Source organism: Podarcis tiliguerta (genome assembly GCF_965153285.1).
Source record: "Podarcis tiliguerta genome assembly, chromosome: 9".
Taxonomy (NCBI): Eukaryota; Metazoa; Chordata; class Lepidosauria; order Squamata; family Lacertidae; genus Podarcis; species Podarcis tiliguerta.
The window spans coordinates 7334440-7352691 of NC_139542.1; the positions used below are offsets into that span (position 1 = coordinate 7334440).

Here is an 18252-nt window from a genome sequence, read left to right on the forward strand (position 1 = left end):
GGGGAGAGTTCCTCCTTAGTTTTCCCGCCTGGATGACCATGGCTTCTTTGCAATGTATTGTCCCTCCTGGCTTGCCATACTAGAAAGTCCTCTGAGGCAATGTGCCTTCAATTTCAGTTCAGTGTTGCAAGCAGCAATCTGATGTGTGGCCTTTTCTCTCTAGGCCTCTTGTTGGTAAAAGTCCTTGTTGACTGTGTGTCCTCTGTGTGCCCTCTTCTTTATTTTTTGACCGGCAACAAAGGTGGGAAACGTCTGAGTCACACAAACTGTTTCCTTTTGGATGACACACACACACACACACACACACACAGGGAGAGAGAGAGAGAGAGAGAGAGAGAGAGAGAGAGAGAGAGAGACGACAGTGCTATCAGAGGTCATAACCACCTACTTGGCTCCAGAACCTATTAGGTCAGATGCCTTCAAATATCAGAGGCTATGAAAAGCTCCCTTTTCAAGTAAACACACTCTGTACAGTGCATTTGTTCAGACAATTTGAGAGCAGAGTACATCCTCCTTATTCTAGCCGCAAAGTTTCAGATACATTAATAAAGCACATCAAAAGGTTAAAGTCCATGCAAATATAGTTCATTAAATCATTACTAAGTCCCAATGCCTACTTTTCATAGACATAAGGCCTCTTCCCCTTTCCAGTCTGTTATTTTTCTCTTTCTCCTTTAGATCCAGAACCTTAGTGTTACCATTGTCCAAGGATTCAAGTGTTCTAATATGCTCAAATTTTGCCAGATGTGTTTTACATCAGGCTCCAAGGTAACACCACCAGACTGAGAAATCTCTAAGACACAATTTCCCTGAAATTTAAGCACTACTTACAAAGGGGTACTAAAATGGAGACTTTGGTTCTCTGTTAAATGACTAAGTATGGTATGACCAGGACTCAATAATCCAGAATCTGCCATTGTCGCCCTTAAAACTGTGTTTGAGCAATTGCCTTGAGCATTGTGAAATTCACCAAAAAGTCCCCCAAGAGATGCATTTCTTGTGGGAAATGGCTTCCCGAGAGCTTACACTCCACAAAGACTCTTGTGCATTTGGGTTGCCGTTTTGGTTGCAATAAGAAAACCACCCACTTCCCCCATCACAGATAAAATGATGGCCTCCTTACCATGAAGAAAATTACACATTCCCTTTTGCAGATGAGAAAGTTTGGGTTTGCTGTGTCACTTTTCTTTGCAAGGAAGCAAATACAAGATAGAGAGTAATGGAAAACAGGGAAAGGATATTTTTGAAATCCTCATTAAAATCGCAGCTGTTGTGTTAGGAATGCAAGAGCAAATAGTTATGTGTAAGCTTCAGTCCAAGGTGTTCCATCCCTGCTGGAATTAAAATTGAGGATTAGACTGAAGAGTTGGGCCTTCGTTCCCCAGCGGTTTGGCAAGAAAATGCAAGCCAGAGCCCGCTCTTGCACTCACAAACAGCAAACCTTTAGCTAGCCAAAACGGAATGGAAATCTTCCATCTGCTCTTGCCTGCTATAGAGGGCAGCAAGTGCCATTTTTTCAGATTTAAATAGAATGCAGCCGCAGTGTAGTTCTCATTTAATGCAATGAAGAAATGACCTGGTATTCTTCCACAAATAGGAACTTAGTGAACTGCCTTATACGGAGTCAGACAACTGATCCATTTAGCTTAGTATTGTCTCCACCGGGGCAGAGAACATTTGGCCCTAGCAAGCATGGTCAATGGCCAGGGATGATGGGAGCTGCAATTCAACAACATCTGGAGGACCACAGGTGCTACATACTTGGTCTACATTGATTGGCAGCAACTCTCTAGGGTTTCAGGCAGGGGACATTTCCAGCTGTTCCTGGGATAATAGGTATTGAACCATAGACCTTCTGCACTCAAGACAGATGCTAAACCACTGAGCTTTGGCGCTTCAGAGATATTCTTCTCTGAAGGAGGAATGCTAGGTTGGGATTAGCTCTTGTAGTAAAATTATCAAGAGCATTCAGACATCAACAGCTAAATTCATGTTTTAGCAGATCATCTTTTTCTTTAATCTAGAGCCCCATTTGGAAACTTATGCATTTTTTAATAATAATAAAAAACCAATTAGTGTTTTCTTTCCTGTTTTGTGCTGCACAAGAGTGGGTTGCTGAAAATATTTCTTTTAAGTTATGCTTATTAGAAAATCATTACGAAAATTGCGTTTAGTCGGCCTGAAATATTTTTAATTTTTTGTTTGCTTGTTTAAGCACTGCAAGAGAAGCCATCTAATCAGAGGGCTTTGAAATGGAGAGAAAGGCAGCACAATTATGCGCAAACGGTCTTATGTATTTACGAGCTAATAATGCTTCTTTGGAAAAGGTAATCTGCTTTCATGAGTTAAACTGCAAATCTCTGAGGACTGGGATAATATGTGAGGCCTAATCAGGGATATTATCCCCGTAGCAGTCCTTAATCAGATAGGCCATATGGTTTGGTTTACTGCTCAGCTGAAAATTTGTACAGTTCCGTTAGCTCTCTAATAAAGATTAAACTGTAGCCAAAACCCAGAAAAATGCAGACTTTAATTTAGACATCCCATAATTTAGAGATATGTATTCAGTGCATTCAGTGATTAATGTTGCAATAGCCAAAGTCTACAACAAATTGTTCTATTCCCACCCACCCACCCTGTGTTGTAGATTTGTCTGTCTCCCCTCCCCTGCCTGCACCTTTAAAAAATAAAAAAGCAACATTTTTTTCATGGTGGTGGTGTTGCTGATGTATTAGAGGAATAAATAAATAAAAACTCTTATTTCAAGCTTACATGGTGAGTCTTAACTCTAAGAAGAATCTTTAAGAGGGAAGCTGAATCTGTTGGCTGTGTGCTCCAGAATCTTCCTATACCACTATCAGATCTCAGCTGGATAGCTGGGATTCCCCCCCCCCCCCCCGGTTTCTGTATTCAATGATGCAGAACTTGTGAAGTTACAGCAATAATTCTGTTTGCATCATGCCATTTGGAAAAATAAACAAGCAAAGGTTGGTCTGAGCAACACTCACTTTGCCGTTCCTTATCTACAAGAGGGAAAACAAATAATCCTTCATTGGACCCTGGGGTATACCTTTCATCCTGTGGTTTGGAAAGTCAAATAGCAAACCCAAAGTAGCTCTTAGGCCTGGATCAGAAATGTGGAGCCATGTGTGTGCCGGTTGGTGGGGCTTGCATCGTGATGAAGACCGCATGGGCTATGTGGACCTTCACAAAGGCAGCCATTCTCATTTCTGCAATCTTGTTTGTTTAGTTGTTTAGTCGTGTCCAACTCTTCGTGACCCCATGGACCAGAGCACGCCAGGCACTCCTGTCTTCCACTGCCTCCCGCAGTTTAGTCAAACTCATGCTGATAGCTTCGAGAACACTGTCCAACCATCTCGTCCTCTGTCGTCCCCTTCTCCTTGTGCCCTCCATCTTCCCCAACATCAGGGTCTTTTCCAGAGAGTCTTCTCTTCTCATGAGGTGGCCAGAGTATTGGAGCCTCAGCTTCAGGATCTGTCCTTCCAGTGAGCACTCCGGGCTGATTTCCTTCAGAATGGATAGGTTTGATCTTCTTGCAGTCCATGGGACTCTCAAGAGTCTCCTCCAGCACCTTAATTCAAAAGCATCAATTCTTCGGTGATCAGCCTTCTTTATGGCAGCACCCAAAATGGCTCTGCAGCTGGGCTCCTCGTTTTAAGTGCATTTATGGACCTCATGTAAGTTGCATCTATTCAAGTCAACGGTGTGTGTGTTCAATTCCCAGTTATGGTGGTGGTGCTTCTTCATCCCACCGGCAATCACGTAGGGCAGGGCTCACCAATGTTCTACTTTTGAGATGTGGTGGACTCCCATCATGTCTGACCATACTTGATGGGGCTTACTGGAACTGTAGTCTAATGTTGTCTTCCCCTCATGCAAAAGGGTCAATCAAGCCTGCCCAGTGACTCCGTAGCACTGGATCCAGTAACTCTGAACATCTTCCTGCAGTGTAGGGTGTATATCATGTACACCAGGGATATAGAAACCTCAGACCTGGGGGCTAAATGCACCCCTCCAGATCTCTCTGTCTGGCCCTTAGGATTCCCCATAGGTCAGACACACCACTAGCCCTGTTCATCGCTAAAACAAGTGATTTTACCTGACCATAGTATGCCCTTGAACCAGGGTCAACCCAGTATGCTTTGCCACCTGAGGCAAAATGGAAAATGATGGCCGCTGCTACTGCCTGAGGCAATTGGAGATTGCCCAGGGAAGCCCTGGCATGCTGAAGGCAGTGGCAGACCATCCAACTGTCCCTATTTTCCAGGGACAGTCCTGGATTTACAGAAGTCATTCCAGTTTTTGATTTGATCCCGATTGTCCCACTTTCCCTTATGATATCCCTATTTTCATTGGAGAAATGTTGGCAGGTATGGAGTTATGTGACTTCTAAGTCAAGTTGACAAGTAACTATACAACCATATATATATATATATATATATATATAATTGTCCAGTGGCACCTTAGAGACCAAGTAAGTTTGTTCTGGGTATAAGTTTTTGTGTGCATTCTAAAGAAGTGTGCATGCACACGAAAGCTTATACCCAGAACAAACTTACTTGGTCTCGAAGGTGCCACTGGACAATTTTTTTATTTATTTTGACTGTGTCAAACCAACACGGCTACCTACCTGAATATACAACCTTTAGAAGGCAGCCCATATAGGAAAGTTTTTAATGTCTAATGTTTTGTTATGTTTTTATATATGTTGGAAGCCACCCATATTGGCTGTGGCAGCCCAGTCAGATGGGCTGGGTATAAATTATTATTATTATTATTATTATTATTATTATTATTATTAAAAATTAGGTGTCTCTATTTTCATCAAAGAAATGGGCAACAAGTGCAGGAGGCAGTGAGCAGGTCATTTCTCAGGGCCTAGATGTCCCCAGCTTGCCGCCTGAGGCGATTGCCTCACTCTGCCTCATAGGTGAGCCAACCCTGCCTTGAACTATGATAGTATCTCTTGCTTGCCTGGAGGTATGTGAGTATGTAAATGTCTAGTAGTAGGACAGTCGGAAAAAATGCCGATATGTGCTTTATATTTAGGCATTCAATTACCTCCCTCTGTGCCTAGTGTGCATTCCTGTCTACTCACTGGGAAGCATGCAGACATATCTCAGGCCATGGACCCTCCAATCCAGTCCAAGAGAACCCACAGGTTGCCCCAGCCCCCAGCCCCAGCACTCTGTCTAGTGTATCGCAGTGGCTGTAAATGGAAATAAACAGATTGATTAAATAACGCCAATCATGCAATGATTCAAATCATCTCCCATCCATTGAAAAGAACAACAACACAGAAGCTGTGTTATTAAAATCTTGCCTCTGTTTGGCACGGAGTTAATCTTTGCTTTGTCCTGTCACAGTGTGCGCTGCAGATAATTGGTCATGACTTCATAGGAAAGTGGAAGGCACATCAACATATCTGGGAAGATTTTGTGCCTATTCGCAAGCACTGTGTTCTTTGCGTGGGAGGTGGGTTTGCAGATTTGCCCCCTTCAACGTCGGGGACAGTTAAACATCTCTTGTTCTTTGCTTATTTCTCATTGCACTGTTTGTTCAGTGCTTTCTTTCCAATATGGAAAATAAATAAACAGGTAGAACTGGTGGTGGAGTGGAGGTAAAAAACAAAACAAAACCAGCACCCCCCTTTACTCCACTCTCAGATTGAACATTGAAAAAGAACCCTCAATTTGGGGGAAGACAGGTAAAAGGAGATGGATGTGCACATTTATCTCTGACCTTCGCAGAAGGAATTCTGTCAGATAGGCGTAATAAATTTTTCTTCTGCGAATGGAAGGAGCATAAATGTGCACCATCAGGAAGTAAAAAGTGTTTATCCGTGTGCCTTAGAAAATAAATCAATCACCTTAATTTCTCCCTGTCGCTTCCAACACTATTTCCCCATCTGTCCCTGTTGGCAGGGGCAGGTTCTGTGTATAATGTTGGGGTGGCATTTGGCAGGCAAGAGAGGGGTGTTCCTTAGTCCACTCAAAACCCTTAATATGTTTGTAGGAGGAAAGATGCCAGTGGAACTTTCTGGCCTTTGGCTCAGATAAAAGCTTTGGGATCTCATAATGCACACCTCAAATAAGATGCAAAGATCATAAGGCTTGCAGGCTGGTGGGTAGTTAACACTCACCTTTCCACTGAGGATTCTGGGGGCAAGAGAGTCCTTTGCATTGGGATGGATTCTGCCACAACAGGTTTTTTTGCTCATACAGTTATTCTACCTACAGCACAATATGATCCTATTAAGTTCAACGAGACATTTTGCCAGATAAATGTGTACTTGTGCATGTAACCTGAATTTGATGGAGTGATCTTCTTCTTTGGTGATCACTCATAGCTGAGTAAGATTGTCTTTCATGAACACAGTCTTAACAGTGAGTCTGTAAGTGACTTTGGAGGCTAATTCTGGATCCACATGTGCTTCCACAGTTGGGACATAGGTTTCCAGGTGTGAGTTGATCACAGTGAGAGAGTTTGCCAAATGTGCCTTCCCCTTAGCTTGTTTCTCCTTTTCACCCTGAGTTCATGCTTATTCTAAGTCCTCAACACCTTTGGTAAAGGCTGTTCTCTAAACACTTGCAGGCCAGTGTTTCCCAGTTATCAGCGCTTATACCACTATACTATATTTGTTTAGATTTGCCTTTAGAACACCTTTAAACCTCTTTTGTTGTCTCCTGGTATTTCAATGGAGTGATAAGTGATCCCTGACTCTCAAATGGTGCCTAGTGGCATCTATTTCAGACTGTTTCAGAAATAAAACAGGGCCATGTTCCATTTTGGGGGGAAATGGTTTGACTTATTTATGAGTCATTCCGAAATGAGCTATGGTTAACTCGTCCATCTGTTGCTTTCATATAAATTGGAATCTCCAATTATAGGTGCTACAGATCACCATGTGGAGAAGTGGAGCAGGATACAGTGGTACCTCGGGTTAAGTACTTAATTCGTTCTGGAGGTCCATTCTTAACCTGAACCTGTTCTTAACCTGAAGCACCACTTTAGCTAATGGGCCCTCCCACTGCCGCCACGCCATTGGAGCACAATTTCTGTTCTCATCCTGAAGCAAAGTTCTTAACCCGAGGTACTATTTCTGGGTTAGCAGAGTCTGTAACCTGAAACATATGTAACCTGAAGCGTATGTAACCCGAGCTACCACTGTATTGAATTTCTAAAATGAGATAAGCAAATCCCAAACCTGCTCGAAATCTGTACCTAAGTGGCTATGGACTAGTTGTGTATTCAACTGCACTCATCTAGAATGAGGACAGCAGACACAGTGAATGGGTTGCACTATGGGACATGCTTTCCTATAATAGTAATGTTTAAGGGTGCATGCCCACCCTGAAGCAGTCCAAATGGAACACCAAGATTAGCAAAAGGAAGGGAGGGAGGGAGGGAGGGAGGGAGGAAGGAAGGAAGGAAGGAAGGAATAGCAAAGAGGGCAGTTTCTCTCCAAACTCTTAAAAAGCACTATGCATGCATCACTTGCATAAATAACCCAGGTCTCTTGTCACATGAATCCACTTGTCACATGAATCCACAGCAGACTGCACAAAGCCACTATCTGCATTTGATCAGAGGAGGAAGCAGGAAGTACCAGAAAATATAAGGGAAATAGGGGAAGGGAAGAGATGGAGGGGATGGAGCACAGGCAGCTGAGAGGAGGAAGGAGGCGGGATGAAGACAGGATAAAACAGAGTAGGAGGCGAGGGGGCAGGGAAGGGGTGAATGAGAGCGATGAGGGCAGAACCAGATGCAGCTGGTAGGAGGAACTGAGAAGTCAGAGCGAGGGAGGTGGGGTCGACAGAGACAGGGATGACAATAGACAAGGGGGAAGAGGTGAACAAGCACATGAGTGTGGGAGGGCTGTAAAGGAGCAGAGCGATAGAAAGCAGGAAATGTCAGGAGAAGCATGCAAGCAAAGAGGAAGAGAAAGCAGCAAAATGAGGAAAACAGCAGAGAAGTGGCATGGAAGATGGACCGGTATGGGGAAGGGGAGCAAGAGAGTGAAAGGCTTGTGTGACACACTCAGTTCTTTTACAATTCCACAAGAGGCAGATTTAAGTGAGTGTGAATGGTTCACCCACACTGGACTGGTTGCAGAGCTGAGAGGGTGCCACAGGGGGCACCAAAATAAGGATTTAGAACGGAGTGTGGGAGGCAGGGTGTGTGTCAAATTTTGGCATCGCATAAGGGGCCGCTGAAATTTAAAAGCCCACAGTCCGCCTCTAATCACCACCCCACCCCTTTTGTTGTGGGCCCAACATTTTAAAAGTAGAATGAACCGGTCTCCCCAAACTCAATGCAGAATTACTTGCTGCCAAATTGAGAAGTAGGAGATGGTGTGTCCAGCTGTGCTCACCTGGAGAATCATCAAAGGCTAAACTTCTCCAAAATGAGGCAAGTCCCTGTTCTCACCAGACACCATTTACATGTTCAACAGTCTTGCTCGCTGGGCTGAGCAAGAAGGAGAATTTATTCTGGATTGTTCCCTCCCAGTTTTGCCTTGCCCTCCACTCAAGATGAAACCCAAAATAAGCCTGGTTTAGCCTGCACCCTGCCTCCCCAATTCACTTTGTGCTTTTGATGAATTTGGCTTGAAAGTTCACAGTGCAAGAAACCAACTTACCTGCATGGTGCTAAATGGCTTATTTTTCTTTTATACCTGTTTGTGGAATTAACCATCATTGGTTGTAATAGTAATAGTAATAGTAATAGTAATAGTAATAGTAATAGTAATGCCCTCCATGGACTTTGTTTTCCTAGCTCAGTCAGCTGTCCAGTTGCAGAGCTAATCTCTGTGACCTTCTAAGAAAAAGGCCTTTCTTCTTCTACTTCTGTTGAATCAGCCTTACAAAAAGCACACATTTAGCAGCTTGAGCCACTTAATGAATACTAATTTAGAAACCAATTTAGCCAGGTACTTTGGCATGCATATATATTTTATGGGCCACTTGCGTTGGCAAGAACCTACTTCTCCTTAAATGTATGGATGCTCCCCCAGTGACAAATGGACTTAGATCAGTTCCTGAAGGCCGAAGTAGATATGATGAAGATGCACACATGCTGTGTGGATGCGTGTAGAGTCTGGATCAACAGTGTGAGTGTGCGTTCAACTTCTAAAACAACGTACCCCATACAACAGTATCCTCCATCCAGGCAAACATGGGGTATTATTACAGTTCATAGAATCATAGAATTGTAGATTTGGAAGGGAACCTGAGGTTCATCTATTCCAACCCACTGTATTGCAGGAATCTCAGCTACATCATCCATGGCAGATGTAACCTTTGCTTAAGCATGGGGTTTTCCAGAGTTTTGGAGTACATTGACAGCCATATGCTAAGGACACACAGTTCTACCTCTCCTTTACATCTGCAGGCAAGGCAGTAGATGTGCAGGACTGATGTCTTGCCTCTGTAAAGGACTGGATGAGAGACAACAAAGTGAAGCTTGGGTTACACTGCCTCTGAAGGAGCGGCTACATAGCTTGGGAGTACTTCTGGATCGAGACATGGGTGGCGCTGTGGTCTGAGCCACTGAGCCTCTTGAGCTTGCTGATCGGAAGGTCAGAGGTTCGAATCCATGCGACGGGGTGAGCTCCTGCTGCTCTGTCCCAGCTCCTGCCAACCTAGCAGTTCGAAAGCACACCAGTGCAAGTAGATAAATAGGTACCGCTGTGGCGGGAAGGTAAATGGCGTTTCTGTGCACTCTGGCTTCAGTCACAGTATTCCGTTGCACCAGAAGTGGTTTATTCATGCTGGCCACATGACTCAGAAAGCTGTCTGTGGACAAACGCCGGCTCCCTCCTCCACAAATGTGAGATGAATGCCACACCCCATAGTCATCTTTGACTGGACTTAACTTTACCTTACCCTTACCCTGTCAGTGTTTGTAAAAAGCAAAAAAAAGAAGGAAAGGGTTCTGACCTCCCTTTATCTCCTTAGTCTCCTTGTCAGCACAAAAAGAGTCCACGAGAATATCCTTGCAGAGTTTTATTCTTGAAAGTCCTTGTGCAAAACACGACTGAATAACTATACACACCAGCACTAACCAACCAACCCAAACACCAGCCTCAACACAAACTAACATTTCTCACTCTATATATATTCAACCTACTGCAAGCCGCTGAGTCATGCTGACCCAGCTTTATTCGCATTAAAGAAACAGCGGCCATTTTAGCCGTGACATACCCTACCTTTACTTCTGGATCCTTTGCTTTCACTTGAGGCTCAGGTGGCCTCAGTGGCCCAGAGTGCCTTCCATCAGTTTCGGCTGGTGGCCCAGCTGCACCCCTGTCTGGACAAGGATAGCCTAACTTCTGCCACCTATGCTCTGGTAATCTGTAGGTTAGATTACTGCAATGTATTATGCATAGGGCTTCCTCTGAAGACGGTTTGGAAACTTCAGCTGGTGCAGAATTCAGCAAAATGGGGCAAAATGGTTTGAGCACAGCACAATGATCCTGGCCAGACTGCACTTGCTGCTGATTAGTTTCTATGCCCAACTCAAAGTGCTGGTTTTGAACTACAAAAGCTTAAATGGCTCAGGACCACCATACCTCAAGGACCACCTCTTTCCATATGAACCAGCCTAGACCCTGTGATCGTCATCTAAGGCTCTTCTTTGTGTGCCTCCTCCATGAGAGATCTGGAAAGTAGTAACACAAGAATGTGCCTTTTCTGAGGTGACTACCCCTAAGTGCAAGGGACGTGGGTGGCGCTGTGGGTTAAACCACAGAGCCTAGGACTTGCCAACCAGGAGGTTGGCGGTTCGAATCCCCATGACGGGGTGAGCTGTTACTCGGTCCCTGCTCCTGCCAACCTAGCAGTTTGAAAGCACGTCAAAGTGCAAGTAGATAAATAGGTACCGCTCTGGCGGGAATGTAAACGGCGTTTCCGTGTGCTGCTCTGGTTCACCAGAGAAGCAGCTTAGTCATGCTGGCCACATGACCCAGAAGCTGTACGCCGGCTCCCTCGGTCTATAAAATGAGATGAGCACCGCAACCCCAGAGTCGGTCACAACTGGACCTAATGGTCAGGAGTCCCTTTACCTTTACCTTACCCCTAAGGGCAGAACCTGACATTTGTCCCTATTGAAATCATTTCTCTTAGTTTGGAGCCAGTTCTCCAATCTGTTAAGGTAATCTTGAATCAAATTCTGTCTTTTGAGGCGTTAGCTAGCCCTCCCAGTTTGATGTCATCTACTTTTTTGATGATGATGAGCATCCCCTCAATTCCTTCATCTAAGTTTCGTCCATTTCTTTTATTGCAAGCTCTTTCAAAGCATTGTGACACTCACTTGATAGAATGAAGTATATTTGTGGGACTCCCATTAAGAAGCGGTAAACACCCTCCAAGCAGGATTCTCCATCATTACACCCCATGATGATGACATTGAAGAAGAAGAGTATCGATTTGATATCCTGCTTTATCACTACCCTAAGGAGTCTCAAAGCAGCTAACAATCTCCTTTCCCTTCCTCCCCCACAACAAACTCTCTGTGAGGTGAGTGAAGCTGAGAGACTTCAGAGAAGAGTGACTAGCCCAAGGTCACCCAGCAGCTGCATGTGGAGGAGCAGGCAATCGAACCCGATTCACCAGATTACGAGTCCACTGCTATAAACCATTACACCACACTGGCGTATCATGAGTGTGATAAACAGTTATCAGTGTGCCTTGCCTCACAGCCATTCTCCCCGCCGCCTGCATTTTAATATCTTAAAACAGCCTTACCCAACCTGGTGCCCTCCAGCTGCTTTGGACTATAGCTTCCAACAGGCTGGGGCCAACTGTAGCTGCAGTTGAAAACAACTAGAGAACACAAGGTTGGGGAAAGCTCTCTTGACTCAATCTGCAGCCTAGCTTGGTGAAAATTGATGAATTGTTGCTTCTAAAAAGCAGGACAGCACTTAAAGTCAGACCTAAGCATTACTGTACTCAGCATGTGATTCCCCCCCCCCATACAAAGAAAGAGTCCAAGATGACCCACTAGTGATGCATTGAAAAGGCTTCTCTTTTCTTAGCCTGCCACCAGCTTGATGGTTCTGTTGCCATTTCAAGGTACCCTATTATGGTGCCATTAAAGTGGCTTTCAGGTGATATTCAGTGGACTAGAGAACAGGTTAGATATATAGTGCTTTTGGAGCCCTAGGACAGTGCTTTCATCTTGATGATCATAAAAGGGGAAAGGAAGCTTGAAAGATGGCTTATTTTGTAATAGGAGAAGCACATGTCTCTCTCTCGCCCGCCCATCTGAACTTTAATGTTCCTTGCTAGTGTTTAAGGCCCCTAATCCCGCACTATGTCTTTTAAGTTGAAGGATCTGAATCCCTAGCCCTGCCTTTGCATCCTAATTACTGTTTGCTGTAGCTTTTGGGGGCTTTTTAATGAAGATTAGGGGTATCGTTTGATGTATGCAAAGCAGCAGCTGACGAGCAAACACAGCAAATCAGCTGGAGCCTGTCATCTTAACGGAGCATTTCTGACGTGGGCGCTGCAGGGCTGTTAGTGAAAAGGCCAATTCATTTGTCTCCCTTTGAAATAAAAACAAGATCCCTCACGTTTCAATCAAGAGCTGGGCCGGGATGTGTCTGGAAGGCTTTTCTTGGCGCCTAGAATGGCTGTTGCTTCCATAGGTCTTGACACGGCAATGCATGCAAGTTGCGTCCTTGATAACAGTGGAGTGAAATTGGGAGAGCTGGAGGGGGGGATGCTACTTGAACAGATGGATCCGGGCTTATATGGTGCTGTGCGTTGGAAATGGGAACAGATTAATGCCACGAGGGGAGACCAAAGGAATGGCAAAAGAGGAACAGAGGCATTTGAACTCATTCATGAATCATTTCCAACTGGTAGCTTTGCCTCTGGGCACAATAAATAATACCCAAGCAGAATATTTATTAAACACATTTTTGGGTTTTAATAGAGAATTAGAATTTGGAGTCGATAAGCTTTTCAGATACCCAAGCCAGATCTAGCTTCATTTTTCACATCTGCCACTCAACTTGCTTTGCTTATTTGTTTGATTAACATTAAAAAGTTTTCAGGCCAGGAGTTCCTCTTCTAAACTTCTTAAAGCTTAAGTGTAGTACATATTTTATTTTACTTTATTGAGGGGGGGAATGCTATCTGGAGGGAGAGAAGTTCTTGCTTCTGTAGATGTTGACAGAGTGTTTCTTGAAAACCACAGCCTTAATAACAGTGGATAACAAAATCATGAAGGATAAGGCTGCCAGTGGCTACTAGCTATGATGGCTGTGCTCTACCTCATCGGTCAGAGACAATACCTTCTGAAAACCAGTTTCTGGGAACCTGCTGTTGTGATTGGGTGCTGTTTGCAAGTTTTCCACAGGTCTGCCCCAGTGAGAACAGGATACTGGATTGAATGGACCATTGGCTTGATCCACATCATTTGCCATGATTCTGTGTGACACAGTTCTCTATCCAAAATTAGCATTAGAGATTAGCAACATGGGGTATTTATGGGATCTGAACCAGGGCCAGATAACATGTTTGCATTTATTATAAAAGCGTAGGAGAGGCAGAGGGAGTTCAAGCATGAATAATTCTTCTGATAAATAGACAATCTCCTGAGAAAATTTTTCAGAGAGCTATTCACAAGCTACAGGTCAAGAGGCAGTCTATAAAGCAGCTTCAGAGGTCTTAACGTTGGAAATAGCCAGAGTTTAGTTTGCCAAAGAGGAAGTGATTCGTGGATGTCTTTTCTTGACAGTACAAAAACACCAAGTAACCATTTCCAATGCACCAGAACTTCCCATTCTTTTTCAGTGCAAAGCTCCCTGTGCTTAGGACAGGGATGGGGGAGAAATTTGATTCAGTTCACATTTAAAGTTGAATCTACCTAATTCACCCTTTTGGGAACAATATGTTAGTAGAAACACAGCCATCCTTCAAAATGCACACTTCTCCAAATTTTGCAGAGCAGTTCTCCAGCCACGCAATGTTTACGGAAATGTTCATGCTAGTGTAGAGTGGATTTTTTTTAAAAAAGAAAATAGTATGCAAAGATGAATTATATCAGGAGAACATGCTTTGCAAAAATGTCTCTAGGGGGATGAATTTGCACTTACGGAGGAAATTTCATGAGAACTTTTTTTAAAAAGTCAAAAGTGATACATAAATGTGGAGAACTAAAGATAAGGTTGAGAAAATGAGAAACCTGAAATTGACAGATTCGGCCGTTCCTACCTACCTAAGGAACCTCAAGGCACAGGGGATCTTTCTGGTTATATTTACTGCATCATGTCCATTCAGCAGTTTGTCCTTTCAGCCAGGAACAAAGATAGATTTGGTAAGGTGAACTTTCTGCCCCCTTTTAGGACTTACTTTCACTTTGGGAGGTTTCTGACCAAGATTGATGAAGGCTCACAAGAAGCTAATACCCTTAACATGCAATTTCTTTGTTCCTAGGCATTTTTCCATACAAATAAAAAAAGAGAGAGGGGAGAATTCTCCATATTGCCAGCAAACCCATTTTTTATTTTTATTTTTGCTGGCTTTTATTGCAGGTTGCCAATTTGGCCTGTTCAATTTCCAATAACGAAGAAGGTGTAAAATTAGTCCGCATGGCAGCAACCCAGATTGATAGTCTGTGTCCACAGGTAAGCCATATTTGTGCATGAAAAATATGTCTGTGCGTGTATATACTTGGAAGCCTTCTGCAGTATTAAAGAGCATAAGGTGCTTGACATAGAAAAACACCCGGTACGAAGATTAGAGTCTTGTGCCTTCCATTATATTGTTGATTGCCTTGCCCAAATAGCGAAAAATGCATTTGTATACTGAGCCTCGCTTAATGAACGGAGCGATCAAAGCACACAGCTGGGCTTTTAATGTAGTCTTTAATCAAATTGTTCTTTTTATCCCTTGAGAAGGGTCTCTCTCTCTCTCTCTCTCTCTTTCTCTTTGTCATTGCTCACAAGAACCAATTTTGACTCATAGGTGATAAACGCAGCCCTGACATTGGCTGCCAGGCCCCAGAGCAAAGTGGCCCAGGACAACATGGACGTCTTCAAAGACCAGTGGGAGAAGCAAGTGCGGGTTCTCACCGAGGCCGTTGACGACATCACTTCTGTGGATGATTTCCTCTCCGTCTCAGGTAACACCATTCAAACAACATCCATTAAATGAACAGGTGGAATTGTTCCAGGATGAGTCTTCATAAGCCAAGCCAAGCTTTATCAAAGCATGAATCACTTCCCTTAGGGCATCTCTAAGTGATTTTTCAATACAATGAAACTATGAAAAACCTAAAAAGGAACAATTGCATATATAAGAACAATAAAACACACACACACACAAAGAGAGAGCGATTGAAACAGCAGCATGTGTATAAAATCAATTCAAATCCAATACAGATACCAACATGGATATAAATCTCAACTTATAGGCTTGTTTAAAAAGGATTATATTCAACAGGGCAATAGAGACGGCACCTTCTTGATATATAACAGGAGGCGGTTCCAAAGGGCAGGTGCTGCCATCTAAGTATGTGAATCAGCCCATCAAGAACAAGGCCATGTTTTATAATGGTGATGCAAAGCATGAACCATTAAAATGAAAATTGGCTTTCATAAGTATATAATATAAGAAGAGCCCTGCTGGAATCCAGCCAGATGCACATCTGGTCTCATAGTGGCTGGCAAGATGCCCTAACGGGAAGTGCACAAGCAGGATCTGAGTGCGAAATCACTCTCCCTTCCTGTGGTTTCTAGTGACTGGTATTCAGAAGCAAGCTGCCTCTGGAGGTAAAGCATAGCCACTGCAGCTAGTACACATGGATCCATTGATGGATCCCACACATGTCCAACCTAGTGCTTTTTATATGAATTATTATTATTATTATTATTATTATTATTATTATTATTATTATTATTATTATTATTAATTTCATATTGTTAATATTATAAGTTTCATCAGTTTTATACTCCACTTGATTGTCAAAAGCATCAAAGCGGTTTACAAAAAGATAAAACAAGAACCAGAAAAATGCACAACAATACTGTAAAATTTGCAAAAGCTAAAATACCAAAACAGATTAAGAGCACCTCAACTTTCTAAGCATCTGGGTAGGCTTGTCTGAACAGGAATGGTTTTTAGCAGGTGGCGAAAAGAGTACAGCGAAAGTGCCTGCTTGATCGCAATAAGCAAGGAGTTCCAAATTGTAGCCACCGCCACACTAAACAATCAAGTTCTTACAGGTGTGTTGTGGGTATTGTGCCAATTGCGCCGGTCGAAGTGGTCAAGTGGGCACATGTGGAGTAAGGCAGTTTTGTAGGTGAACTGGTCCCAAGTTGTTATGGACTTGATAAACTAATAGTAACACCTTGAACCTGGCCTGGTAGCAAATCAGCAACCCGTGCAGATCTCTGAGTACAGGAGTTAGTTCTCATCCTCCCTGACCACTGGTCCTGTTAGCCAGGGATGATGGGTGTTGTAGTCCCAAAACATCTGGAGGGCCGAGTTTGGGGGTGCCTGAGTTAGATGCTGACAAAGCCTCACTCTTGGCAGTAGTCATGCCGCAGTATTCTGCACTAACAGCAGCTTCCAGATCCAGAATGAGGGAAGCCCCACGAAGAGCGCATTACGGTAATCCAGCCTTGCACTGCAACACATAATATTACACGGGATAAGTACTTGTACCTATGGGACCGCCTCTCCTGGTATGCCCCGCGGAGGACCTTAAGGTCCATAAATAGCAACACTCAAGAGGTCCCGGGCCCTAAGGAAGTCAGATTAGCCTCAACAAGAGCCAGGGCCTTTTCAGCACTGGCTGCAGCCTGGTGGAACGCTCTGTCTCATGAGACCAGGGCCCTGTGGGATCTGATTTCTTTCTGCAGGGCCTGTAAGACAGAGTTCTTCCACCTGGCCTTTGGCTTGGAATCAGCCTGATCCCCTCCCCCTCTTTCCTTTTCCTTCTGTGATGGATCTTCTATTTGAGGACTTCCCTGGCTTTTTTCTGGCCCATGTAGGACCAGTCTGGATAGCTGGCCTTGGTGAAGATTTGACGTTTTCTCCCCCCAGTTTTTGATCTGGGCTTCCACTGAAATGAGGCTGCATTTTAAGTTGTGTTTTAATCCTGTTTTTAAGTTGTATTTTAATCAATTGTTTTTAAACCTGACGTTAGCCACCCTGAGCCCGGTCTTGGCCGGGGAGGGCAGGGTATAAAGAAAATTTATTATTATTATTTAAAATTTATTATTATTATTACTCTTATTGCCATCCCTAATCTTTATTCAGACCAAGAGAGAGGGAGCCTGTCAATGTTGCAATGAGCTCCAGCAGCCACATGTTCAAGCCTCGCCTTAAACATTTCTAATTTCCCCCCCATAACTCTTTTGGCTGTGCATTGCTATGGAAAGCACAAGAATCACATTGCAAACTAGCAGAACGGTTTGCAGAGGAAGTTGCCCGGCAACTAACGCTGTAAGACAAATGGTAAATTCTGTGCACAAATGACAACTGTGGACCAAGCAGGCATTTTGGAATTGCTTCAGCTGTTGGCACACGCCTCCCAAAATCAGCAAGGTCAGGGACAGAGACTCACCTTCTCAGGGACCATCTGTTCTCCTTGAACCTTGTTTTTTACTCCAGTGGTTACAAGCATATAGCTGCCATTTGGCAGTCTCAAGCACTCTTTGCTGATAGGAACTATGCCAGTTACTGCATTATCTAGCCAGTTCATCTCCTATGGAATTTTGGGTGCACTCTGCTAAAAAGAAAATGAGAAACTTCTAAGCTTCCCAGTGGTTTATAATGGAAGGGTACCATCTGCAACGTCCCCCAATAGTCAAGCATCTCAACTTCTGTGCCCTGTTTGGTTTCTTGCCTCTCTGTCCTTGTGGTTAATGATGATTTTAGAGTTGTTTGTACTGTACTTTTGTACTGTTTTATTGTTGTTAGCCGCCCTGAGCCTGGCTTCGGCTGGGGAGGGCGGGATATAAATAAAATTTATTATTATTATTATTATTATTATTATTATTATTATTATTATTACCTAAGTCAGAGGCTGGAGGGGCTGGAGGAGGTTCCATCAGCTGTTCAGCAAGGTTTGGTTTATAGAGGAAAGAGCTTTGTGGTTATGCAAAATGAACAATTGCCACTTCTTCCTCTGGGAGATGTACTGCAAGAAGATCAAAGGAAAGGAGGAAATGTCTTAGCAGGTTTTGTTCCTTGAAAATACATAAAAAGTATTCCA

At 43.6% G+C, this 18252-nt stretch overlaps 1 protein-coding gene across 6 annotated transcripts in view; it reads left to right on the forward strand.

The window, feature by feature from the left end:
- The window catches only part of CTNNA2 (catenin alpha 2), a 516699-nt gene that overhangs the window by 407481 nt on the left and 90966 nt on the right, over positions 1-18252 (forward strand). For all 6 annotated transcript variants that reach the window (XM_083398285.1, XM_083398284.1, XM_083398286.1 and 3 more), the window contains 2 exons: positions 14564-14656; positions 14997-15153. In XM_083398285.1, coding sequence (XP_083254411.1) covers positions 14564-14656; positions 14997-15153 — 250 coding nt within the window. The remainder of the gene's footprint in view (positions 1-14563; positions 14657-14996; positions 15154-18252) is intronic.